Source organism: Mesoplodon densirostris, chromosome 6 (assembly GCF_025265405.1).
Source record: "Mesoplodon densirostris isolate mMesDen1 chromosome 6, mMesDen1 primary haplotype, whole genome shotgun sequence".
NCBI classification, from domain to species: domain Eukaryota; kingdom Metazoa; phylum Chordata; class Mammalia; order Artiodactyla; family Ziphiidae; genus Mesoplodon; species Mesoplodon densirostris.
In genome coordinates, this window is record NC_082666.1 from 22,608,901 (window position 1) to 22,635,229 (window position 26,329).

Genomic DNA, 26,329 nt, shown 5'->3' on the forward strand with positions numbered 1-26,329 from the left:
GGTCAGGAGAAGGATGGTGGGCCACTCCTCAATTTCTCAAACGCTCTGTTCCAGTAGCTGCCTCTCCTCAGCCCAGGTGCCCGGGCAGTCCTTTAACATTTGGCTTGCCTGAACAGTAACTGGGGATTTTAAAATGTTTTTTGTTTTCTAGAAATGGAACCTTCTTTATAACAGGTAAACCTATTGCTTTACTTTCAGACATTTGACTTTCAAAAGAGGGAGCTGCCTAAAAGATAAGGGAGACATTGGTTGCATTAGACTTGGGGATTGACATCACCTGAAAAGCATAACTAATGTGTTGATTTATCTGTTATTAAACATAGAACTCCCCTGTGCATCTTATTGTAATAAGTAGTATGAAGTGGCTATGGCAAAAAAGTTATTAAAAGGATGCTTTTTTGCCTAGGGAAGTAGAGTTTCCAGGATTATAAAACTCTGAGGCCTGTTTAGAAAACTCCACCTAAAACTCTTAGCACCCTCCACGTATTGTTTACAATGCCTGGGTTATGCCATTGTTGACAAGCAAGTGGCAACTTGTTTCTGAGCAATTGTCTCTAGTCAGTTTATGGCATCTCTTTCAGGAAGGCAGCTATCACACATGAGACCATGGATGTGGGAGGTGCAGAAAAAACCTTTAACGTAGCTTCTGGAAAGTAGAGAGTGATTATAACTATATAGTTTTCACCTAGTTTCCAAGTACCTTCTCCATGAAACCTTTTCCGTCCTTCCTTTCCCCCAACCTTTCTGGATTAAAGGCAACATTCTATGATAATTTATCACAGTGTTATACTTCTTCCACTGGATTGATAGATCCATTATGTAAATTTCAAAGCATATACTATGATTGTGGCCATCTAAAATGTTAGCAGATAAAATTTATTAATAAAATCAGAGGTGATAGTAGACCTCTTTGGATCGTGTACTTTGTGAGGTACATAGCACAAAATATTATTTAGCATTAAAATTTAACACTTTTGCATGGCAGAGAGTCTCAAAGTCTTAAGTACATTGTTTAGAAACTTTCAGTTATTCACGTAGATTGAACAGACATGTTTACATCCAACACTTCCTAAAACCTCACTAAAATAACGATAAAGGAGTAAAAAGACAAACAATTCACAATGAAGAGAAGAAAAGAGGAGACAAAAGAAATGTCAGTAAAGTTTTAGAAGTTACAAAATGGCTAAGTGGCAGCTGACCTAGCATTTTGGAGAAAGCTGAAAACAAAGTGCCTGCAGTGGGAAAAGGCAGTAAGCAAATTGATTAGAGCCCTGGAGCTCCAGAAAGACTCAGGAATCAGAGGTCCTAGGAACCTCTGGAGTCAGGGAAGTGAGCAGGGTGGAAGCAGGAAAATTGGTTGAAAGTCTGTATTAGGAGCAGTTAGATTGCTAGGTCCCTCTGTTTACCTTGTGCTGTATGATAGCCACGTCTTCTCCACCCCAGCAGAAGACTGGAGACATTGAACAAGAGGCACTCTTGTACCAGATGCAGCTCAGGTGGGGGTGATGAGCCATTCTGAAATGGATGCATTGACACACACATTCCTCTTACTGAACAGTGAACCACTGCCTCTAACTCTCTTCCCTATTCAACTCTGAGAATGCTGGGATCAGGATTTTATCCTAATTGCAGTGGGGTTGGGGAAAATATTGGGAGACTCATCTCTAGGGAAAAGCCAAGAGAAAAGACCTACTATACCAATGGTTGGGAGTTCAGGTTCCTGTCTGTTCACCTTAGAGAGAAGCCCATAAGGTAATGAGCAGGCCTAAACTACACAAGAGTCTTAAGTAGCTGTGTAGTATACTCTTTGCTTTCAAATAGAGACAGACAGCCAAAGATCACCAGGCCTTTGAGGATGGCCTCTAACATGAAAGTCAAAGATCGAAACAAATGGGGTGGTGGGAGAGAAGGAAGAAAAAGCAGAGATGCTCAGAAAAAACAGATAATGCAGGGAGTGGAAGAAAATAGCTAAGAAACAATAATTAATATTCTCTGAGATAAGAGAAGCTATTTCTTTTTTGAAATAGGAATAAGATGACTAAAATAACATTTTAAGAGATACTCTTGAAGATTTAAAATATGACTACAGAAATGAAAAGCTCAGTAGAAATGTTTGAAAATGAAGGTAATGTGAAATCTTTCAAAAGTAGAACCTAAAGACAAAGAGATGCACAAGGAAAAGAGAAGGGGTAAGAAAGGTCCAACATAGACATAATAGAAGTTGCAGGAAGATAAAACAGAGAAGAAGAAAGGGAAGGAAACCATCACAGAAATAGTACAAGAAGAAATATTCCAGAACTGAAAGGTATGAGTTTCTAAGAATGAAAGGACTTAACTAGGGTTTGGCAAAATGGATGAAAATAGATTCACACAAAGGCCTGTTTTAGTGAAATTTCAGAAAACTAGTGGGGAAAGGAGATCCAAAAAGTTTCTAGAGACAAGAAACAAAAGGTCATACACAAAGGCTTGGGAATCAGAAAGACTTTAGATTTTTCGATAACTGTACTAGAAGCTAGAAGACCATGGGACGGTGCCTTCAAAGCTGTGGAAATTATTGTCAGCCTGAAATTCCATACTCAGTCAAACCAGAGTCAAGCGTGTGGATAGCATACAGTCATTTATCAGACATGCAAGATCTCAAAAAATTTACCTCCTCTTCATCCACACTCAGGAAGTTGTTGGAGGAAATGTTCCACCAAAACAAGAAAGTAAATGAAGAGATAGGAACAGGTAGGATCTAGGAAACCAAGGGGTATATTGTAGGATAGAAGTGAAGGGAACCCCTCAACTGACATTTGAGTTGCAGGCTGAGAAAGAAGCCAGCTTAGAGTGGAGCACAGAATGCAGACATCAGGTGGAATGTCTCCAAAATGAGGCAGAGGAGGAGACAGATTAACTGATGTGTTGTGAACATGTTGGGAGGAGGTGAAGAGTGTTGGAGAGTGTGGAGTTGAGTTAATAAGATGACTGCTTCTTTTTTGTTTTTAACTTCAAGAAAAAGTTTCAAAAGAAGAAAGTGCAAGGATAGCACCCTGTGTGGTTTGGTTGCAGGGCTGATATTCAACCAGTACGGCCATACAGATTATTAAGATACTAGAATATTTGTATACTGATTGGTAAATAACTACTACATTGAGTGCCCTCCCTGTTGCCCTGTTACCTCCCTTAGGCCTGGTACCTCCCTCCGGTCCTGCCTCATATCCAGCAATTAAAAGGTTAATAATTGGCATGGCAGGGGTTTCCCAGGGACCTACTCATATTTTGGCCTCTGTTTTGATTCACTGGGGTCAGGGTACCAATTAAATATTTTGATTATTGCCTTTACTTAGTTGAAAATACTATTTATATAATCATAATAATGTAAATGTTGATTTAACTAGAAATTATAAAACTATAGTAGGAGGATGCAGGGAAATTTGTTCGGGGGAAGGAAGGAGTTGTAGTAGAGCTAAGTTCTTATTTTCTATAGTAAGATATCTAGAGATAATATCCGAAGCTGAAAAAAATTAAAGCTGTATAAGCAATTAATTTAGAAATATAGAAAAAACAGCCAAAGGTACCTTTTAGGGAGTGGAAATTGTGTGTGTGTGGGAGTGGGGTAGGGGATTGCTGTCTTTCATTATATGCTTTAAAGCCAAAAAAAAAGTCTAAATTCTGAATGTTTGTTACATTGAGGAAAAAATTAGTTTAAAATAAAACATTATTTCAAAAAGCAAGTTTAATCTTCTAAACAATTTGATTTTCTTTTCCTCCAGTGGCAGTATGATCACCTCACAGCTACTTACCTTCTACTCCTGGCCAAGAAGGCTCGGGGAAAACCAGTTCGTTTAAGGCTTCTTTCTTCCTGTGGACAAGCCAGCTCGACTGCAGTCACAAACATCAAGGTGAATGTCAGAAGCTTTTGTGTGAGTGCCTTCTTCTCTTGCCATGTGCCCACCTTGTTCGTAAGTGGATACATGCCAGGGAAGTTAACTTTGCTGGTGTCAGGGGCCCACAAGCAAGACGTTTTTATGATTTAAATATTTTTGATGAGGAAAATGGGAAATTCTGAATGTGAACACTAGAATTTTGCATGTCTACGTGGCATTAAAAAAAAATTTCTCCCTCCCCTTTTTTCCACAAAAGTAACTCCTGATGTAGAATAATTTTAAGCCATAGATAAGCTAAAGGAAAATAGAATTTACCTATAAAGCTACTACCACCTATAGACAAAATAGTTTATATTTTATTGTATCTTTCCAGTCTGTTTTTAGTATGCTTGTTTATATAATTTATGTAAATTGTAGGACATATTATACTTTATATAACATGAAGTATTTCAGTGAATATTTTGGTACTCACTTATATTAAGGGTTTAGGTTGTTTGTTTTGAGCAGCAGCTGTAGCTCATGCAACTCAAATTCCTTGTATGAGTTATAACCAAATTATTTTTTTCTATTTTGTTGTCTTTGTCTCATTTTCCTTTGTCATGAACATTTAGAATGGTGGAGAAGCCTTACATATTTGGAAGCACCATGTCATTCCTAAGTGCTCAAATTAGTGTCTGTTTTCTGTGTGATTCTTTGTATCTCCCATGCCTTAAAATTCCACCTTCCAAATACTTTGCCAGATAGGTGTGGAGCTTTGTAATATAATCTTCCCTCCATTAATTCAAGTTGCAGTTTAAATGGTTTTAACATTAGGAAACTGTACTTTTGTCATTCTCAGAGAGAAGGAGTTGGCCCTCTTCATAGAATCCAGTATAGCAGAAATGATTATGTGTGTGAGGTGATACTTTTTTCTTTAGATCTCAAAACTCTATTTTTAAAAAATGTTCAAATGCCACCTCTTTCATAATCTTTTTTTGAACGCTGAATGCCCCCGGCCCGCCCCCGCCGGCATTTCCTTTAACAACTCAATTTAGACTTCTCTTCAATCATGTGCTGCAGATACAGTGGGTCTTTTGTCCCTGCCAGACCTAACTTGTCTCCCTTCTCTCCGTAGTTGGTCTTTTGACCAAATTAAGAACCAAAAGTGTTAGTGTAAGGGGCTGTTGTGCAAAGAAATCTCTGAAGTGAGATAATCTTATTGCTGGGTTGTTTTTCTAATCTGTTCTTAGAGAGTTGTACTGGGCTGGTGAATATCCCATGCCCAGGCAGATCTTTTACCCATGGACTCCGTGAATCATCCTATCCCTCATCCTGCTCACAGGGCAAACCCTTTAAAGTCTCACACCCGAGTCAATACCTTTGGGTCTAAGGGGACACAAAAACATAAACTTTGCTTCTGATCAAGGTAATTTCAGAAAGATATTAGATACCTCCATACTTAGAATAAACCTCAGCTAAATTTTAAGGTTTATGACACCCTAGTTAAGGTTTAAGACCCTAGTTTAAAAGGTCTTAGACATTTTCCTAAGCCATTAGATTTTCTTATATCTGGATTGGCGTGGTCTCAATTCATCTGCATATGTGAGTCATAGAGTATCCAAGTAGAAAGGATCTGGGAAGATATTTACTCTTATCTTCCATCTAATGAGTATTTATTTACCTAATAATTTAATCATTTGGGCATTTATATTATTGAGCCAATTTTTATAGCCAATAAAGAGATATTTTAATGACAAGCAATGAAGTAGAAATCAAATTTTGGGGTTTTTTTTCTGGTCTTTATGCAACTCACTAAGGCTTGAAGCAAGGTATATAGTCTCTTTGTGCTCTCCTCCTTGATAGAATCACTCTTTTTTCTCTGGAGTGTTGTTTATAAGAAAGTAAGTAATTCTGAACGGTTAATCAATAGATGCCACTTTCAGTGAAACAATAATACAATCTGATCTGAGAATAACAAAAGACCACGTATCATAACCATCATTAGCATTTTCAAGCCCCATGCTAGCTCTGGGGAAACAAATCTGTATAAAGGGTAGTGCTTGCTGTCTAACAGTTAAGTTGAGGCAAGATATACGTATAGATAATACTACATCGTAGTAGATGGCGGGTGCCAGCTAAGCGCTAGAGGTGTGCGGTAGGGGCTTTAGAGGGTGAGAGTGGTCACCACGGGTGATCTGAACTGGATCCATATTTAAGTTTAGAAAAATACAAAAGAAGGAGCACAGAATTCAGGTCAAGATAAATGGAATTAGCAAAAACTCAGGCACCTAAATGTGCTCGATGTATTCTTTTGACAGTGACTAGATTTGTTTGGTTAAAATAAAGAGTTCAAGGGGGAAAAGTAGAAGAGGAAGAGAGTGAATGGGTGATCTAGAAGGGTAGCTGAGAGCTAGATTGTAGGGAACCTTGAAATGCCAGGTCAGAGGGTTACACTTTATGCTGTAAGTAATGGGAAACTGGGTTTTTGAGCAAGACATGACATGTCACCAACATGACTGATTTTCATAGTTCATCCAGTTGTATATAGAATTGTTCAGTCAGGGATGTTTATGTGCCTTTATTCTCTACTGCAGTACCCTGACAGCCTTCATTCATATGACACTGTGCTTTTGCCCACTGGGCATAGACTTAGCTTTAGTATTTTTCTCAGCCTAGCACTCCATGTAGCTAGTTCTAGTTGATGGTAATTGACAACCCTGGAGAACTCTGTCACCCCTGGTTGTGAGGGTGGGAAGATTGGTGGCAGGGACCATGTTGTCCATTTGAATAGTTCAGGTATGAGAAGATTTGTCCTTGAATCAGAAAATTAGAAAAGAAAGGATGGAATGTAAGAAATTCAAGTACAGTTGCTTGGCCAGGCTAACTAGATATTGAAGGAAAGGAAAGGAGTGAAAAATAAAAAATCCAACTATACTCCATAGTCTTAGAATTTAGGGTATATCTAGTGTACTTCTAGTTTTTTGAGGGGGAATGACTGGTGGTATTATTAGCATAGGACCCCAAATAGCCTGTCTCCAGGAGATCTTTCATAAGTCTAATTTATTCCTAGTAGAAATTGCAAGCTACTCAGTATGTTCTTGCAACCAAGAAACCTGTATTTCAGAGTCCCTTCCATCTTCTACTTTGTCAGAGAGCTTCTTATTTATAGATTTGCAAAAGAGTTATTTGTCTGGTGTTACAGTGATTATCTGATAATGATATGCTAAGTAGATTCCCATATAACATAAGAATGTTCCAAGGCATCTTGTTTGAGAGTCAGAGATTCTCCTATCTAATAATTTGAATTAAAAAATTTTGACTTCCTGTTTTGGGTGGTGATCTCCTTCAGTCTACTGTCTCTCATTTGTTTCTGCTTCAAGGGCCTTGCCCTGTGCCTGCAATATACTCTTTTAAAATTGAATCATGGTGGTGTTGTTTCTGAGTTCTTCTATTTTGAATAGCCAAAGAATCTGAGTCTAGAAGATGTGATCACCAGTGATGAAAATTATGTGGCTGGATTAATAGACTATGAATGGTGTGAAGATATTTCATCAACAGGTGTGGCTACTCCACAAACACCACAGGTTGGTTATTTTTATTACTGTTTAAAGTAGAATATGTTATCTCAATTATAAAAAATATATAGGCTCTAACATAAGATCTAGTTTGTGCTTGCAAATTTAATGAATTCCTAAGCCATTGAAAATATTAATGGGAGATTGTTGGAATATAAATGAAAGGGAAGCCAATTATTTCTAAGTTGGAGAAAGCCAAGATTCCATTTTGGAGCATTTCACCACTCTTTTTTCCTTCCCTTCCCTCCCCTCCTCTTTAAAAAATGAGGTATAATTTACATGTCCCTCTTGCTTCACAAACTTATCAATACTTGATATTTTTTGTTATTTAATATTTTCTAATCTGGTGAGTGTAAAGTGATATCTCACTGTGGTTTTAATTTGTACTTTTCTGGTTATTTATGTATCTTTTCATATATTAATCAGCCAATGGTTTTTCCTGTTTTATGAAATGGCTTTTTTTGTGTACTTTGCCTATGTTTCTGTTGGATTGTTTCTTTTTTCTTGGTGGTATTGAGGAAGTTCTTAATTTAATTTTAATTTTAATCCTTTGTTGGTTGTGTGTTGCAGGTATATTGTCTGAGTTTGTCACTTGTCTTTTTACTTTGATGGCAGAAGTCATTAATTTTAATGTTACAAGTTGTCAGTATTTTCCTTTATGGTTTATAATTTTTGTGTATTTTAAAAGAAATCATTTTACAGAAGTCATAAATGCATTCACATATCTTGCTCTAAAAGTTTTAAAGCTTTTCCTTTCACATTAAGTCTTTAGTCTGTGGAGAATTAATTCTCTTGTATGGTATGAGGTAGGGAATCAATTTTTCCCTTTTATAATCAGCTGTGCCAGCACCATTGACAAGTCCAGTCTTTCTGCACTGATCTACAGTGGCACTTCTGTCATATATCAAGTTGATATATAAGTGTGTCTGCTTCTGAGAAATATTTTGTTTTATTGGTTTATTTGTACAAATACCATGTGTCTTATTTCTTTAGTTTTATAATATTTCTTGTATCTGGATGGCCAATTTGCTCCCATCTTCTTCTTCTTTAAGAATGTCTATTCTTGCTCCTTTGCATTTCCATATACATTTTAGAATCATTTTGATACATTTTACATACACTTAAAAATTGAAGTTACATTGACTCTAGGATTCAACCTGGGAAAAATTGAAGTCTATATCCTCAAATCCCCCTATCTGTAAACACAGTATACCTCTCTATTTATTAGGTTTTAGTTCATTGCTTTCAATAAAATTTTATAAATTTCTCTAAAATGATCTTACATATCTTTTACTAGATTTATTCCTGAGTACTTTTGTTTTTTATTGCTATTGGGAATGGTAGGTTTTTTAAAATCACTTTTTTTTTTTTTTTTTTTTGTGGTATGCGGGCCTCTCACTGTTGTGGCCTCTCCCACTGCGGAGCACAGGCTCTGGACGCGCAGGCCCAGCGGCCATGGCTCACGGGGCCCAGCTGCTTCGCGGCATGTGGGATCTTCCCGGACCGGGGCACGAACCTGTGTCCCCTGCATCAGCAGGCGGGCTCTCAACCACTGTGCCACCAGGGAAGCCCTGTATATCCTTTTGAGTGTTGTAGAAAATTATATCATCTATGGATGACAGTTTTGTTACTTCCTTTCCAGTTCTTATGCCTTTAATATCTTTTTATTACTGCACTTAGTAGTCCTAGCAGTATAGTAAGCATTCTTCTGTTCTTCCCAATTGTAGAATGATGCTTCTAATATTTTATCATTCAATATGATGTTTGTTCTCTCTTTTTCCCTCCCCTTTCCCCTTCCCCCTCCCTGTTCTCCTTTCCCTTATCCTTCTTTTCCCTCTCTCCCCTCTGTGCCCCCCGACCCCATATTTTTCAGATTAAGACCTTTTTTTCATCTAGTCCTGGTTTGCTAAGATTTGTTTAAAAATTATGAATCTTTGTTGCAGAAAAAAGGTTAGATAGAATTCATCTGTTGAGATAATCATCTGGTTTTGTTCTTTCCATTTGTTAATGTAGTATATGTTATATTAATAGATTTGATGTTAAACCAATCTTGCATTCTTTAGATAAGCCCAGTTTGTCATGATGTATTACTATCTTTTTTATACATTGCTGGGTTTAGTTTACTAACATTTTGTTTAGTTTTTTTGCGTCTATGTTCTTATATAAGATTGGCCTGTTATCTTCTTTCTTATATGATTTTTTTTCTTTTGAAAACTTTAATTTTATTATTATTGATACATAAGTAATACATAGATACATTCATCTTGTAAAAAATTCAAACAATATGGAACAGCTGAATAAAGAGTGAAAGGCTTTCTTCTCCAGTTTTTGCATCCCATCCCATCTTATATTAATCATATCTGATTGGCATTAAGATTGCCCATCCCATCTTATATTAATCATATCTGATTGACATTAAGATTATAACTAGTCTTTGAAAATGACTTGGGACATATTCTTTCTTTTTTATTCTCTGGATTTTTTTTTTTTTTTTTTTTTTGCAGTATGCGGGCCTCTCACTGTTGTGGCCTCTCCCATTGCGGAGCACAGGCTCCGGACGCCCAGGCTCAGCGGCCATGGCTCACAGGCCCAGCCGTTCCACGGCATGTGGGATCCTCCTGGACCGGGGCACGGAACCTGTGTTCCCTGCACCGGCAGGCGGGCTGTCAATCACTGCGCCACCAGGGAAGCCCTCTGGAATGGTTTTTAAGAGCTATTAATTATATTTTCCTTGAATGTATGATAGAACTTATTATGTAACTATCTGGGCCTGGAATGTTTCTGTGAGAAACTAGTCAACTACTGATTCAATTTCTTTTGTGTTTATAGGACTACGCAGTATTTCAATTTCTTTTCATCAGTTTGGTGAATTTTGTTTTTCTAGTGTCCATTTCGTACAAGTTTTAAAAAATGTTTTGGCATAAAATCAACAGGAGGATATTATGATCTTGTTAATATCTGTAGTATCTGTGTTTATGTCCCCCTTTTCATTGCTGAAGTGTATTTGTTTATTGCAGCTCTTTCATTTTTTGGATCAGTCTTACCAGAGTTTTGTCAATTTTATTAGTCTTTTCAAAGAACCAACTTCTGGCCTTATTGATTCTATTATATTTTAGTTTCCATTTTGTTATTTTCTGCCTTTATTTTTCTATTAGACCAATCTTATTAAATTCTGTTGTTAAATCTTCTACGTCCGTACTAATATTTTGTCTGCTTGACCCGTAAACTTATCTGCTTGAGAGTGGGATATGTTAAAAATCTTCTAATGGGATGGTAGTTTGTCATTTTCTTCTTGTAGTTCTATTTTTGCTTCATATATATATGTATGAAGGTATATAATTAGCATACAAGTTTAGAATTTTTATTCTGGTGAATTGAACCTTTTATCATTTATAGTGATCCTCTTTATTACTAGTTATGTGTTTCTCCGTGAAGTCTATTTGTTTCTCTGATATTAAGATAGCTGTATTGATTTTTTTTGGTTGTTATTTGCTTGGTTTATATTTTTTTATCTTTTTATTTTCAACCTTTCATGCCCTTATATTTTAGGTATCTCTTTTTTTTAAAGATTTTAAATGACTTTTTTGAAGTATAGTTGATTTACAATGTTGTGTTAATTTCTGCTGTACAGCAAAGTGATTCAGTTATACCTACACACATTCTTTTTCAGATTCTTTTCCATTATGGTTTATCACAGGATATTGAATATAGTTCCCTGTGCTATACAGTAGGATCTTGTTGTTTATCCATTCTATATATAATAGTTTACATCTACTAATCCCAAACTCCCAATCCATCCCTCCTCCACTCCCCCTAGGTATATCTCTTAAAAAACAACATATAGCTAGATTTGGTATGCAAACTGAAAATCTTTGTCTTTCAAGTGAGAGCTTACCAAATTTACATTTATTTTGGTTACTAATGTTCTTATTGTGTATCTGCCGTCTTATTTTCTGCTTTCTATTTGTCCCACTTTTTCTGTATTTTTTTCCTATATTTCTTGTTTCTTATGTCAATTTTTCCCTTCATTCCATTGGTTTCTATTTTATTTTAATATTTAATCTGTTAACATGCTATTTAACTTAACCAAATAAAAAGTTAATCTGTATCTTTACTTTTCTTCTAAACATATGAAATCCTTAGAACACTAATCTCTGATCACCCTCTCTTAGATTACTAAATACTATTGATATGTCAGTATTTTAGCTATCTATTTTTTTTAGCTTTCCGTTCTGAAATCTTTATATATTCACAGAAAGTTACAAAAGTAGTAAACGGAGGTCTCTTGGACCTTTCACTCATTTTTCTCCACTAGTTACATCTTTTTTTTTTGAAAAATGTATTTATTTTTTGGCTGCGTTGGGTCTTCGTTGCTGTGCATGGGCTTTCTCTAATTGAGGTGAGCGGGGGCTACTCTTTGTTGCAGTGCGTGGGCTTCTCATTGCAGTGGCTTCTCTTGTTGCAGAGCACAGGCTCTAGGCGCGTGGGCTTCAGTAGTTGTGGCACGTGGGCTCAGTAGTTGTGGCTCGCGGGTTCTAGAGCACAGGCTCAGTAGTTGTGGTGCATGGGCTTAGTTGTTCTGCGGCATGTGGGATCTTCCTGGACCAGGGCTCGAACCCGTGTGCCCTGCATTGGCAGGCAGATTCTTAACCACGGAGCCACCAGGGAAGCCCCAGTAGTTACATCTTGCATAACTGTGGTACAATTTGTTTTTAGCTCTATACATTTTTAACTTCATAAATTACATATTATTTTTAGAATGTATACTATCAGTATTTATTTGATTGACTCACATTTTCTTTTGTTTACTTACCCTTCTTATCTCTCAAACCTTCATTCTAAAATTATTTTCTTCTTCCTGGAGTACATCCTTTAAAAATTCCTTTAGTGGAAGTCACAGTTGATGGCAAACACTCTTTCTAAATTGGCTAAAATTGTCTTTATTTCACTTTCATTTTTGGAATGTAGTTTCCTTCTGTATTGATTTCTAGTTTATCAGTTATTTTACGCTCTGCAGTTTGAAGATATTATTCCACTCTCTTCTTGCTTCTGTTGTTACCATTGAGAAATCTCTGTCAGTCAGGTTCCTTTCTAGTTAGTCTTCTCCCTGGCTCTTTTTAGGATTTTCTCTTTGTTTTTGGTGTTCTGCAGTCTCACTGTTAGGGTTACTGTCTCTGTGGGTAGTGTCCTCTAGAGTTGTACAGCCTAGTAAATACAGATATGGATTTCTTTTTATTTATCTTGTTTATGATTCATTGTGTTTCCTGTATTTGAGGATTTGTATCTTTAATCAATTTTGGAAAATTCCTTGAATAATTGCTGCTTTTTCATCGTCTTTATTATCTATCTCTGGAACTTAGAATAGGCATATGTTAGACCATTAAATTTCATTTTCCATTTATTTTAAACTCTCTTTCATATATCTCATATCTTTCTCTCTGGCCTGCATTCTAGATCATTTCAGATTTATTTCACATTCACATTCTTTTTTTCATTTCTATCTAATCTGTTATTTGACATGTCTATTGAATTTTTCATTTTTATCATTATGTTTTTTATTTCTAGAGATTTTTATTCTTTTTCAAAACTGCTTTAACATTCCTCTTCATGTTTTCAATTTCTTTTATTATTTTAAACATATGAACATATTTATATTCTCTACTTGGTAATTTCAGTATCTGACATCTTTATGGGTCTGATCCTTTTGTTTATTTTTTTTTTTTTTTTTTTTCTTTTTGCGGTATGTGGGCCTCTCACTGTTGTGGCCTCTCCCGTTGCGGAGCACAGGCTCCGGATGCGCAGGCCCAGCGGCCATGGCTCACGGGCCCAGCCGCTCCGCGGCACATGGGATCCTCCCAGACCGGGGCACGAACCCGTATCCCCTGCATCGGCAGGCGGACTCTTAACCACTGCGCCACCAGGGAGGCCCCTTTTGTTTATTTTTTTCTGCTGACTTTTGCTCATGGTGTTTGTGTCTTTTGGCTTTTTTTTTTTTGGTACGCAGGCCTCTCACTGTTGTGGCTTCTCCCGTTGTGGAGCACAGGCTCCAGACGTGCCGGCTCAGCGGCCATGGCTCACGGGCCTAGCCGCTCTGCGGCATGTGGGATCTTCCTGGACCGGGGCACGAATCCGTGTCCCCTGCATCGGCAGGCGGACTCTCAACCACTGTGCCACCAGGGAAGCCCGCATTTTTTTTTTTAATAGGCTCATTTTTCTTGGAACTCTGTGCGAATTCTTCGAAGCTTGGATTAAGGGTTGAGGTCTTGGGTTGTGTTGGATTGAAGCTTTTCTTTCAGCTAGGAATTGTGTTTGCTTCTGTCATGTCACGTTCCTGGAACACAACCAGTTTAGGACTAGGACTACTTTAAATCAAATTCTAGGCTTGAAAGTTCTGGGGATCATGCAGGTAGTATGAATTTGGACTCCAAACCTTTGTGAAGACTGTCCTGTGGCAACTTAAAACTTATTAAAGGAAACTCTCTTTTCTGCTCCAGAGCCATGGCCAGGACAGACAAGTTTTCTTACCGAGTCCTTTGCAGGGCAGGTTTATATTTAATTCACCCTTTCATTTTAGTTATAGCCCCTCCTGGCTTTACATGGGAGCTTTGGCTCTAATTTAGCACTGTGCGTGAGTCTAATCTACTCCTACTGTAGATTATATGAGAGAGTAGGTAGATGCCCTTAGGGCAGCGGACAGTTTCAGCCTTGATTACATCTCTGAATTCCTGCTCCTATTTTTAGTTTGGCCTCTGAGGATTTTCCTATCTTTTTTGCAAGCTCGACCATAAATTTTAAAGGATTAAAGTATATTTTCTATCCAACATTTCTGTTAGAGTATTTTAACATGGTTTTTCTGAGCCGGTCATTGACTAAACTTTTATTTCTTGTTACATATTAGAGACAAACTGGCAGTCCAGGTATGGGAAGCAATTCTTAGGGATTTATATGTGCCCATCCTCAATTGCCTAGAATCTGGGTATGTTTGATTAAATATGGCCCAAAACATGTTGAAAATTACCTGTCAATAGAACAGCCTAAAGTGATCTACATGTACTAAAGAGAACTGAATATACATTTTCAAATTTCCTGGTATTGCCCATAATATCCTTTTTTTTTTTTTTTTTCTTTTTTTTTTCTTTTTGCGGTATGCGGGTCTCTCACTGTTGTGGCCCCTCCCGTTGCGGAGCACAGGCTCCGGACGCGCAGGCCCAGCGGCCATGGCTCATGGGCCCAGCCGCTCCGCGGCATATGGGATCCTCCCAGACCGGGGCACGAACCCGCATCCCCTGCATCGGCAGGCGGACTCTCAACCACTGCGCCACCAGGGAGGCCCTATAATATCCTTTTGATAGTGTTTCATTTTAATAAAAATGGTGCAAGGTAATTTGCAAATGATTAAGGCATGTTGTAAAGAAATTGACGTTTCTTCTTCAGTGTGCTTTATCCAGTAACTTTTCTTTTCCAGTTTGCCAAGCATTGGACGGAGTCAAATGGTCTGGAATCTAAATCATTAACTCCAGTATTATGCACAGCATCTGCCAATAAATTAAAGAACAAAGAGAATGTATATACTCCTAAGTCTGCTGTGAAGAATGATGAGTGCTTTTCATTTCCTGAGCCAAAAACTCCAGTTAATAAGAACCAGCATAAAAGAGAAATACTCACTACACCAAATCATTACAGTACACCCTCAAAAGGTATTTGCTGTGTAGATTAAGCAGTGGTAAAACATCTTGAAATTCCTTCTTCTTATTATGCTAAATAAACATATAGCAGGTCAGAAATGGCTAGCAATGCTCTCAGGAATTGCTAGGAGAAGCCAAGCTGCTTTTTAAGCATATGTTATTTGCATTAGTTGAAATGAAAGCATATTAATCACCTTCAGATTTTTTGTATACTCTCAGTATACAAAGATGAAAACTGTTTTGATAGATATTGTTGATTAATTTTATTTTCTTGTTCTTATGGAACCAGTGAGAGTAATGCTGTATGGTCATAGAGAGTAATGCTGTATGGTCAAACGAAACAAAACCCCCGATCTGTTTTTAAAAGCTTGTAATCTTATATTTATTTTGAAGTGAATATTATTATCTCTCATTGGTGTACTTTTAGATCATGAACAAAAAGTTAACTAATGAGTAGTTACCAGATTTGTTAATGCAGGTTTGTCACAAACTATCTGGTATACAAATACCCTACTAGAATAAAACACCAAATTTGGGAATAGGGAATATAAAAATAACCAAAGCTTACAATCTCTTTAATAACTTTTGTCAGCTTTCACAGGGGACTATTCTCTTTGCCTGATAGGAGTTGAAAGGGCTATGAATTGAATTAACACCTCTCAGTAGTATATTCATTAAAGGCATAAATACAGATTGACTTTTATTTATAGAAAGGAGAATCAGTAATCATGAAATATTATTTATGTGATCTATTTAGATTTTTCATATGATATTTGTGATAAAATCATAAGCATGGCCTCAGTTTTACAGTGAAGAAAAAGAAGAGCCACACATGTAAGGCAAAATGATTTTGTTTTTATTATAAATCATCTGGAAACATTTCTTTAAAGGATTAGAGCCTTAACATCACTGGGCAAGTGATTACAATATTTCTGAGCCAATAAATGCGGTGATATATGCATTATAGATGGAAAATTTGAAACTATAGCATGTCAGCTACATATGGTTTGTGTTTGTTGTTTTTCTAATAGCTAGAAACCAGTGCCTGAAAGAGACCCCAGTTAAAATGCCAGTAAATTCAGCAGGAACAGAGAAGTTAATAACAGGTGTCATTAGCCCTGAGAGGCGGTAAGTGTTCAGTTTTGTATAGTTTGTTTAGTATATGTAACCAGATTTCCTTTTTTCATATATGATAAACCCACTTAAGGTAAACCATCATGTAGATTCTGTCAGGGACTATAGGAATGTCTGTATGAACGTGGTCTGTGGTCATTACTGAGGCTGTTGCCACTGCCTTTCTCAGGGTGGAATTGTGAGACTCATCAGCAGTACGACTGGCACCTTAACTTAAAATACAGTTCCTGTGCTGAGGCCCATCTTTCCCTACACTTCTGCCAGTGGAGTATAGACATCCAGTAACAAACAGCAGTCACTCAAATATTAAAGATCCTAAAGGGTGCTTCAGGTAAAGCCCATTCCTCTTGTACAAACAGGTCTGCAGCATAGGTGACCTTTCATTATCTTTTATAGCTATTTTTTTTTGAGCAGGCTCCATTTTGAGGATAATTGGGAGAATTAGAATGTGAACTAGATATTAGATGCCATGGCATTTTTATTAATTTTCTTGATATCATAATGATATTGTGGTTATGTAGGAAGATGTCCTTATTCACTGGCGATGTATGCTGAAGTGTTTCAGAGTAAAAGGTTGTGATATCTTTTTTTTTAAAAATATTCATTCATTCATTCATTCTGTGCCAGGTCTTAGTTGCAGCATGCAGGATCTTTGCTGCGGCATGCAGGATCTTTAGTTGCGGCGTGTGGGGTCTTTTAGTTGCGGCATGCGGACTCTTAGTTGCGGTGTGTGGACTCTTAGCTGTGGCACGCAGACTCTTAGTTGCAGCAGGCGAACTCTTAGTTGCCGCATGCATGTGGGATCTAGTTCCCCGACCAAGGATTGAACCCAGGCCTCCTGCATTGGGAGCACATAGTCTTGCCCACTGGATCACCAGGGAAGTCCCAAGGGTTGTGATATCTTCAGATGGATTACTTTGATGTACATATTTTTAATGTATTTATTATATATATGTAGAGAAAGCAAATGTGGCAAAATATTAACAGTTGTTGACTCTAGAAGGATATATGGATGGTTATTATACTTTTTGTTCAACTTTTCTATATATTTGACACTAAAAAAAAGGTAGGGGAAAAATAGTTTTGATAGTTGACTTGGGGGAAAGTTGATGGCTACATTTCAGTGGAAGATGGCTTTTGTGCTCCCTGAGGAAGAGTAAGATGGCTTGGCCAGGCATACCTGAATGAGGTGCACCTAACAGCCAGGACAAATGTACCTCTGTGAGGGACCCAACAGGCAGGAAGTCCAACTCTTACTCATGGGTTCATTGTTTTTTTTTTTTAAGGTGTCGCTCAGTGGAACTCAACCTTAACCAAGTACATGTAGAGGATACTCCAAAAAGAAAAGGAACCAAAGTGTTTGGGAGCCTTGAGAAGGGGTTGGATAAGGTTATCACTGTGCTTACCAGGAGCAAAAGGAAGGGCTCGGCCAAAGATGGGCCAAGAAGACTAAAGGTAAGTGGACTGGAATTCTTTAATATGGATTTTAGAAGCTGACTGCTAACTGAACTACTTTTTTTTTTTTTAAAGGAAAGTACTGAATGAATGAATTGATTAGTATTTTTAATTTATTTAATACATATTTTTTGAGCACCTAAAATATACATGTTACTATGCAGTGGGCTTTGAGAATGCAGAGGTAAATTAGATACAGTTGCTCCTTTGGAGGAGCAAATAACTAAAATTCAAATATTAAAGTTCACGTAGGGGGATTAAGCACAGAGGCAAAAGAGGAGGTGGGGAAGCATGGGGCATATATAAGGAACTGCCTTAAGGATGGGGGCTTGAGGTCAGTTGTCCTATCTCTGGTACATAGGAGAGTCCCTGACACATGGGTACCTTTGTAGGCCCTCACGAAATATCTGAATGCATGGGAAGTTAATTTGAACTTTGAGTGTGGTGTGTGTGAGGAAAATAGCAACAGGTCAGGAAAATAGGCTGGCTAAGACGTTTGGACCTTACTTGACAGACCTATTATGTTTTTAGAGCATGTTTAATGTGTCAGTGGTGTGGACAGTATATTTGGTGGGGATAGGAAAAGAAAAAGAAGTGATTAGTAGATATAAAGTACTTCTTACTCTCTTGGATTCTCTCTGAGCGTTCACTCAAACAACTAATGAATGACATTTTTGTTTGGGGGAAGTAAGAGGTGAAGGGAAGAATAAGAGACAGCTCATGTCTTTGAGGAACTCATAGAGTGGCAGTGAAAACAGGCAGGGATGTTGCTCTGATCCATGGGGCTTACTGCTGTAATAAAAACATGTTCCAAGAGGTGTGGGGCCCAGAGGAGGGAAGAGCAGATGGTGGTGTTCCCCATGATTTGGGGACTGGGTCTGTGTTTAGATTTTGCACTGAGAGTCTCATTTTGAGCAAATCTAGGCAGGTTTGGAGGAAGAAAAATGCTGAGCTGCTGGGTGGAAGGGTGCTTCAGGGGAGAATGTTCTGAGATCCCATTTATGTCCTGTCTTAAAGTGAGAGAAGATAGGACTTCTCCATTAGTATTTGCTACCTTGTTGAACTTACATAATGCACTGGAGTTTTATGTTGCATATGGCTGTTTATTAGGCATATTTTATCTTTTTATTCTAAGAGTTCTCTAGTTGGAGACAGTTGTGAGGTATTTCATACCCTGATGTTGGGATTATGAAAATCATGGTGTCATTTCTCTGAAAATATTAAATAAAAATTAAGGAAACTTGTCCAATTATATACATTATTGAGAAGCTCAGTGGTTATCAAATACTAATAGATGATATTCTAAAAATGTTCACCAATGTAAATTATTTGGAACTTGAATGCATTTTTCAGTAGGAACTGCTGTGATATTAGTTGGCTTTCTAGATATTTCCCAGTACTTCCAGGATGTAGGAGAAAAATCACAAGATTGGGAATGAGAAGCCTGGGTTGTAGCCTCAGCTTCATACAGTGTAGCTTGGATAAGTCATTTTATCTCTGACTATCTCAATTTTTTTATTTGTTAAAACTGGAGACAGTGTCTATCCTGGCAGCTTCACAGAGCTGGGATAAATAAATGAGACTGTATAAGATGCTATATTGCATATGAAATGCTTTCTACATATAAGGTGTTCCAGTGTCAAGTATCATTATTATTATCATTGTTGAGCATTTTAACCCCAATGTAGCAGAACCACAGTTGTAATTAGCACACACCTAAGATCTGAAGCTTTATCTAACTTTGGATCTTTAACCCTTTATAATGTTTTAAGTTTTTCAGAACTGAAAGACTTACTTTAGGAGATTATCCTCATTTTCCACCTAGTTCTTTTCTTTTCTTTTATTTATTTATTTATTTATGGCTGCATTGGGTCTTTGTTGCTGCGTGCGGGCTTTTTCTCCAGTTGTGAGAGCGGGGGCTACTCTTCGTTGTGGTGCACAGGCTTCTCATTGCAGTGGCTTCTCTTTGTTGTGGAGCACAGGCTCTAGGTGCGTGGGCTTCAGTAGTTGCAGCACGTGGGCTCAGTAGTTGTGGCTCACGGGCTCTAGAACATAGGCTCAGTAGTTTTGGCACACGGGCTTAGTTGCTCTGCAGCATGTGGTATCTTCCTGGACCAGGGCTTGAACCTGTGTCCCCTACATTGGCAGGTGGATGCTTAACCACTGAGCCACCAGAGAAGTCCACACCTAGTTCTTAAATTAAAAAATTATAAACTTACAGAAAAGTTAAAAGGATGGTACAAAGGGACTTCCTTGGCTGTTAAGTGGTTAAGACTCTGTGCTTCCACTGCAGGGAGCACGGGTTTGATCCCTGGTTAAGGAACTAAGATCTAGCATGCTACACGGTGCGACCAAAAGGAAAAAAAGGTGGTACAAAGAACACCTTAATTTTTTAAGGTAGCGAATCATATGTAGTTAAGCCCTCTTTTAGGAAGCAATCTATAAAAGTCTGAAATTTAAATAGATAAAATAGGATTATTTCTTTATTTTACAAAGGAATCACTTGAATTGTGATTTGAAAGTGTTCAGTTTGTTATTATCTTGAAAAAGCCAATCTAATTTGGTGAAAAAGTCCTGGATTGGAGGCCAAGAGACAGGGGGGCCTGTCATAGCTGTGCCACTTGTTCCTTTTATAACTTGAAGCTGAAGTTCCTGAACTCTAGTCATTTGACAGTCACCTTCATGTTGGCATATCAGCATATCATCTGCACTGTTATTTATCTGGTACTTTCTTTATATGATGCATTTTAAAAGCAGATTTATAGAGGTATAATTGACATGCAATAATCTGCATATATTAAAAATGTACAATTAATATAATTTGGCATTATATATGTACCTGTGAAACCACCACCACAATCGAGATGACTAACTTTATTTATTTATTTATTTATTTGTTTATCTGTCTATTTATTTATTTATTTTTGGTTGTGTTGGGTCTTTGTTGCTGTGCACGGGCTTTCTCTAGTTGTGGCGAGCGGAGGCTACTCTTTGTTGCGGTGCATGGGCTTCTCGTTGCGGTGGCTTCTCTTGTTGTGGAGCACGGGCTCTAGGTGCGCAGGCTTCAGTAGTTGTGGCACGTGGGCTCAGTAGTTGTGGCTCCCGGGCTCTAGAGCGCAGGTTCAGTAGTTGTGGCACGTGGGTTTAGTTGCTCTGCGGCATGTGGAATCTTCCCAGACCAGGGCTCGAACCCATGTCCTCTGCGTTGGCAGGCGGATTCTTTTTTTTTTTTTTTTTTTTTTTTTTTTTTTTTTTTTTTTTTTGCTGTACGCGGGCCTCTCACCGCTGTGGCCTCTCCCGTTGCGGAGCACAGGCTCCGGACACACAGGCTCCGCGGCCATGGCTCGCGGGCCCAGCCGCTCCGCGGCATGTGGGATCTTCCGGGATCGGGGCACGAACCCGTGTCCCCTGCATCGGCAGGCGGACTCTCAACCACTGCGCCACCAGGGAAGCCCGGCAGGCGGATTCTTAACCACTGCCCCACCAGGGAAGCCCCAAGATGACTAACTTTTTAAAAACTTGTATTTATTTTAAAGGAAACCATATGTCATTAGTTTTTCTAATCATATTTTGCTAAATCTGATTGGAACAAATATATAAATATTAAAATAAAAGTATTTATCCATGTACCACTTAGAGTTATATTGTATAACTCCAGTTATTTTTATCACATTTTGGGAAACCCCATCTTAAGAAACTTATAGCTCTTCTTTGGGTCATAGGTTCTTAATGTGAAAAGAAAGGTAGTTGGGTCTTTTCTTTTCTTTTTTTTTTTTTTTCTTTTTGCGGTATGCGGGCCTCTCACTGTCGTGGCCTCTCCCGTTGCGGAGCACAGGCTCCGGACGCGCAGGCCCAGCGGCCATGGCTCACGGGCCCAGCCGCTCCGCGGCATGTGGGATCCTCCCAGATCGGGGCACGAACCCATATCCCCTGCATCAGCAGGCGGACTCTCAACCACTGCGCCACCAGGGAGGCCCAGTTGGGTCTTTTCTAACCTCAGCATTTTGTTATTTATAAAAAGAACTGAAATCTGAAAGACATAGAAAGTATAATTTTATTTGACAGTGAAGGTACTGCTAGAAAGGTAGGGATTTTATTCTGTTTCCAAAACCTATTAAAACAGTGCCTGGGGGCTTCCCTGGTGGCGCAGTGGTTGAGAGTCCGCCTGCCGATGCAGGGGACACGGGTTCGTGCCCCAGTCTGGGAAAATCCCACGTGCCGCGGAGCGGCTGGGCCCGTGAGCCATGGCCGTTGGGCCTGTGCGTCCGGAGCCTGTGCTCCGCAACGGGAGAGGCCACAACAGTGAGAGGCCCATATACCGCAAAAAAAAAAAAAAAAAAAAAAAAAAAAAACAGTGCTTAGGATTCCGGGCTTTCACTGCCGTGGCCCGGATTCAGTCCCTGGTGGGGGAACTGAGATCCCCCGTAAGGCACATGGTGTGGCCAAAAAATAATAATAATAATTTTAAAAGTTAAAATTAAAAAGTAAAACAGTGCCTGGCACCTAGTAAGCCGTCAATAAATAGTTGTTGAATGAATGGATGGATAGATACTAATTAAGAATGAAGTTATTTCTGTACTTCCCTGGTGGTGCAATGGTTAAGAATCTGCCTGCCAATGCAGGGGACACGGGTTCAAGCCCTGGTCCAGGAAGATCCTACATGCTGTGGAGCAACTAAGCCCGTGCACCACAGCTACTGAGCCTGCGCTCTAGAGCCTGTGAAGCCACAACTAATGAGCCTGCGTGCCACAACTACTGAAGCCCACATGCCTAGTGTCTGTGCTCTGCAACAAAGAGAAGCTACTGCAATGAGAAGTCCGCACACCGCAACAAAGAGTAGCCCCTGCTCGCTGCAACTAGAGAAAGCCCACGCGCAGCAACGAAGACCCAACTCAGCCAAAAATTAATTAATTAATTTTAAAAAAGAAATTATTTCTGAGAATTATGCTGTTAGTGAATGAGAAAAAAATAACTTGACATTACTTTTTTACAGGGATACTTGTTATATTCATTCCTTCATAGAATTGTCATAGAATCACCTCCTGGGATTCTGTAAAATTCCTTAAATGATCAAGAAAGAATTAAGGAAACACATGCAACTATATACAAGTGAAATTTTCTAGGGCATTTGTTTTCTCACAGTTTACATTTCAGGAGTCTTTATCACCGTGTAGGAAGGGGGAAATAGGTAGAGCTCAAAGAGATAGACATTATTTAATATTTATTTACTTACTAAAAAATTGGTAGGAGAGGTAGATGCAAATATAAAAAGGGTGATATGGATGCAGTTACTAATAAATGTGATTTATCCAAGCTTTCCCAGTGCCATCTCAATCCAGCTTACCAAGAGTTGGTTGTAAATTCTTTCAGTGTTTTTCTTGAAATATTTCCACTTGAAATGGTACTATGTTGAGGAGTTTGGGATCTCTAAATGAGGTAGGATGGTCTTTGTGTTGATGTAAAGATTTACTTCTTAACCCCTTCTTTTTCTTTTTTAAGCCTCACTATAACGTGACTACAACGAGATTAGTGAATCCAGATCAACTCTTGAATGAAATAATGTCTATTCTTCCAAAGAAGCACGTTGACTTTGTACAAAAGGGGTAAGAAGCACACTTGGATCTATTACTTGACGTCTTTTGAACTTTGAGAAAACATAGGTTGATTCCCCTCTCAACCTATGTTTTTAATATAATTAAAAAATTATAAATTGTTTAACATAATTAAAAAATATATTTCTCTCGCCTCATTTTTCCAAAAAGCTTTTATGTTAGTGTCTGTGTTCATAATTTATTCTCTTTTGTTTTATATGAGCTATAGAAGTTTTTAAAGTGCCCATATTGTCACCACTTTCAAAGTTAGACTTTTCAAAATAGGAAAATCTGAACTGCTTCCAGTTTCTTTTGCATCTTCTATTTTTCTTTGATGTTCTGCTTTACAATAATATTTATAAGTTGTAATCTAAATTTATGAGACACCTCAAACAAATCAAGGATATATATATATAGACTCCTTCTCTTTATGACGTTCTATGTGACAGAACTGGTTTTCACTACTTTAGAAAATTATTTCACCTTAGCTGTTTCCCACTGTTGAATGAACTGCCATCAAAGCCTCCTTGGTCACGATCTCATGGTCTGGACAGCCAGACCTCTTCTGGTTGCTTAAGATGTTCATATTTCTAAACATTTCCACTTAGTTATGTCTCTTTAAAATTTCATTATTAAAGCACTAACAAGAAGAGCCACTGATAGATTAACAAAACATTTAATTGGAACAGTCAGTATAGAGTAAGATTTTAAGAAAAATCTTTTGCAAAAGTAATTTTACTTTTCATTATCTCTAAATGTTGGCAAGTGCTCTTATGTGAACCCTGGCTTTCTTCTTTAGGTATCATTTTATCACATCTAACTCTGACCTGTTCTTCGTGCTTGGGGTTTATCCACAGCGTTAGAACCTCTTGCCAAATCTGTGTTAGAAAGCTTTTGATTATTTTTCCTTCAGCGTATAATCTATCAGATCGGTAACTGGCTATTCACCAGTAATCTGTTCCTCAAACTTCCTGATCCACCCGAAGATCTGCCTTTATCCTTCTTTTTTCTTTTTACCTTCTCTGTTTGTTTTTACCTTCTTTGTGACAAAGCAGAATAACAAAAGCTAAATTTCTCAGTGGTGTGGTGTCACTAATCTCGGTTATATTCCATTACTATCTTTTTCCAGTGAGGAAAAATCACTTTTTATCTTTGATATGACTAAATTGCTCTATGCTTCATCTTCCCATCAGGAACCTTAACTACAGGGTTTACCTTAATGGCATTTCTGATAGCAACTGCTTATTTTTAATAGATCAAGCCCCAAAGGACATAACTAAGTTAGTAAGAAAAAGAATGATATTTTAATACACCTTGTAATACAAAAAAGATACAAGTAATTTTTCCCCATTTACGTGGAACAGTGCCTAATCGTGTGCCCCTAAATATTTAGGGAACCGAAATTTAGAATTGATCCTATTGTTTATTGTTTGTATTTATCTATTGAAGATCAGTAAGACAATTAAATAAAACTAAAATATAATGTAAACAAATTAAAAGTTGATTTACATGAATTCAATTTATGCAACTTTGCAGGAACCATACCTATTTCTTAAGATGTGTGGAAGGCTTCATATAGACAGGGCCTTTCCATTATCAGAGTAGTTCATGTGGCAGTTCTAATTATATATGCCATTTGTTTCAACCATGGGAATGTACTGTCTCATTGGACTTTCTTTTATAACTCTGCCCTAAAGTGTTGTAATGATCATAACCTCTTATTACTGTTAGAAAAACCTCAGAAACATGTGTCCTACCGACAGGTTGCTGGCTTCAGCTTTATTTACATGAAAGACAGAAGTTTCTGATGAAGGGCACAAAATAAAATATTCTTAATCTTCCCTCTGCTTTCCTTTGTTGTGAACATTGTGGAAATGGCCTAATGTTCACAGATTACACCATTGAAAGACTTGCATAAAGGATGCCGGAAGATTTCTTGAGCATGAATGGCGTGTATAGCTATGAAAAAAGGGCTTTTCTTTGGACCAGTGGAGAATTCTGGTAAAGCCTTTTCATCTGTATTCTTTTTTGAGATCCTGGTTAGCTTTTGGGAAAACACCAGTCATACTCCATCACTAAAGCATATCTAGGTCATCTGGAAACTGTAGGCAGGACTATATTGCTTAATACGAAATAATGGTTCATTTTCCCCACTGGCCTCCTAGAGGCTTATAGAAATCTCTTGTATTATACAGAATATTCATGGTTTTCCTGCTAACTGGCTTCTTATCTTGTTTTTCACAGCTATACACTGAAGTGTCAAACACAGTCAGATTTTGGCAAAGTGACAATGCAGTTTGAGCTAGAAGTGTGCCAGCTTCAAAAACCCGACGTGGTGGGTATCAGGAGGCAGCGGCTTAAGGGTGATGCCTGGGTTTACAAGAGATTAGTGGAAGACATCCTGTCTAGCTGCAAGGTTTAATTGATGAATGGTTTCCATCCTGCCTGATGAGTATGGGTGCGATACAGCCTACATGGAGCCTGGTGTGATGGGTTTGATTTTTAAAGTCCTCTGGAACTACGAACTTGTTTCTAAAGAGCTATCTTAAAGACCAATATCTTTTTGTTTTTAAACAAAAGATATTATTTCATGGATGAATCTAAGGCAAGCCCCTCTGGCATTATCTCTTACTGTCTTTTTTAATCATGTGCGTTGTATATTAATAACTGTTGACTTTCTTAGATTCACTTCCATACATGAATGTAAGCTCTTAACTATGTCTCCTTTTAATGTGTAATTTCTTTCTGAAATAAAACCGTTTGCGACTATAGCAGGCTTCTCCTCTTCTTTGTATTTGATTTTGATCCAAATAAAACCTCAAATGGCTTCTTGACTATTAAGTAGAGACTATTTGGAGTATGTTTTATCTGTTATCAAATATGCCTTGGGTAGAAAAACAGATAAGAATTCATTTGCATAATTTTTTCCTGTCTCTGATTTAAGTAGGATTTATTGAGATCGTTAACTAAGTCACAGCTGTGGTTACCAGAGTTAAACAACACATTTAATATGTTGAATAAAAGAGTATTGACTTCAGTAT

General features: G+C 37.9%; 1 protein-coding gene across 1 annotated transcript in view; it reads left to right on the plus strand.

Annotated features, from left to right (window-relative positions):
- MELK (maternal embryonic leucine zipper kinase) overlaps positions 1–26,071 on the plus strand; it is an 81,284-nt gene extending 55,213 nt beyond the window's left edge. Inside the window, exons 12-18 of the mRNA XM_060100708.1 lie at positions 3,756–3,884; positions 7,310–7,432; positions 14,889–15,120; positions 16,140–16,236; positions 17,529–17,697; positions 23,197–23,300; positions 25,533–26,071. Of these exons, the coding sequence (XP_059956691.1) occupies positions 3,756–3,884; positions 7,310–7,432; positions 14,889–15,120; positions 16,140–16,236; positions 17,529–17,697; positions 23,197–23,300; positions 25,533–25,710 (1,032 nt within the window). The 3' untranslated portion in view covers positions 25,711–26,071. The remainder of the gene's footprint in view (positions 1–3,755; positions 3,885–7,309; positions 7,433–14,888; positions 15,121–16,139; positions 16,237–17,528; positions 17,698–23,196; positions 23,301–25,532) is intronic.
- The last annotated feature ends 258 nt before the right edge of the window (positions 26,072–26,329 follow it).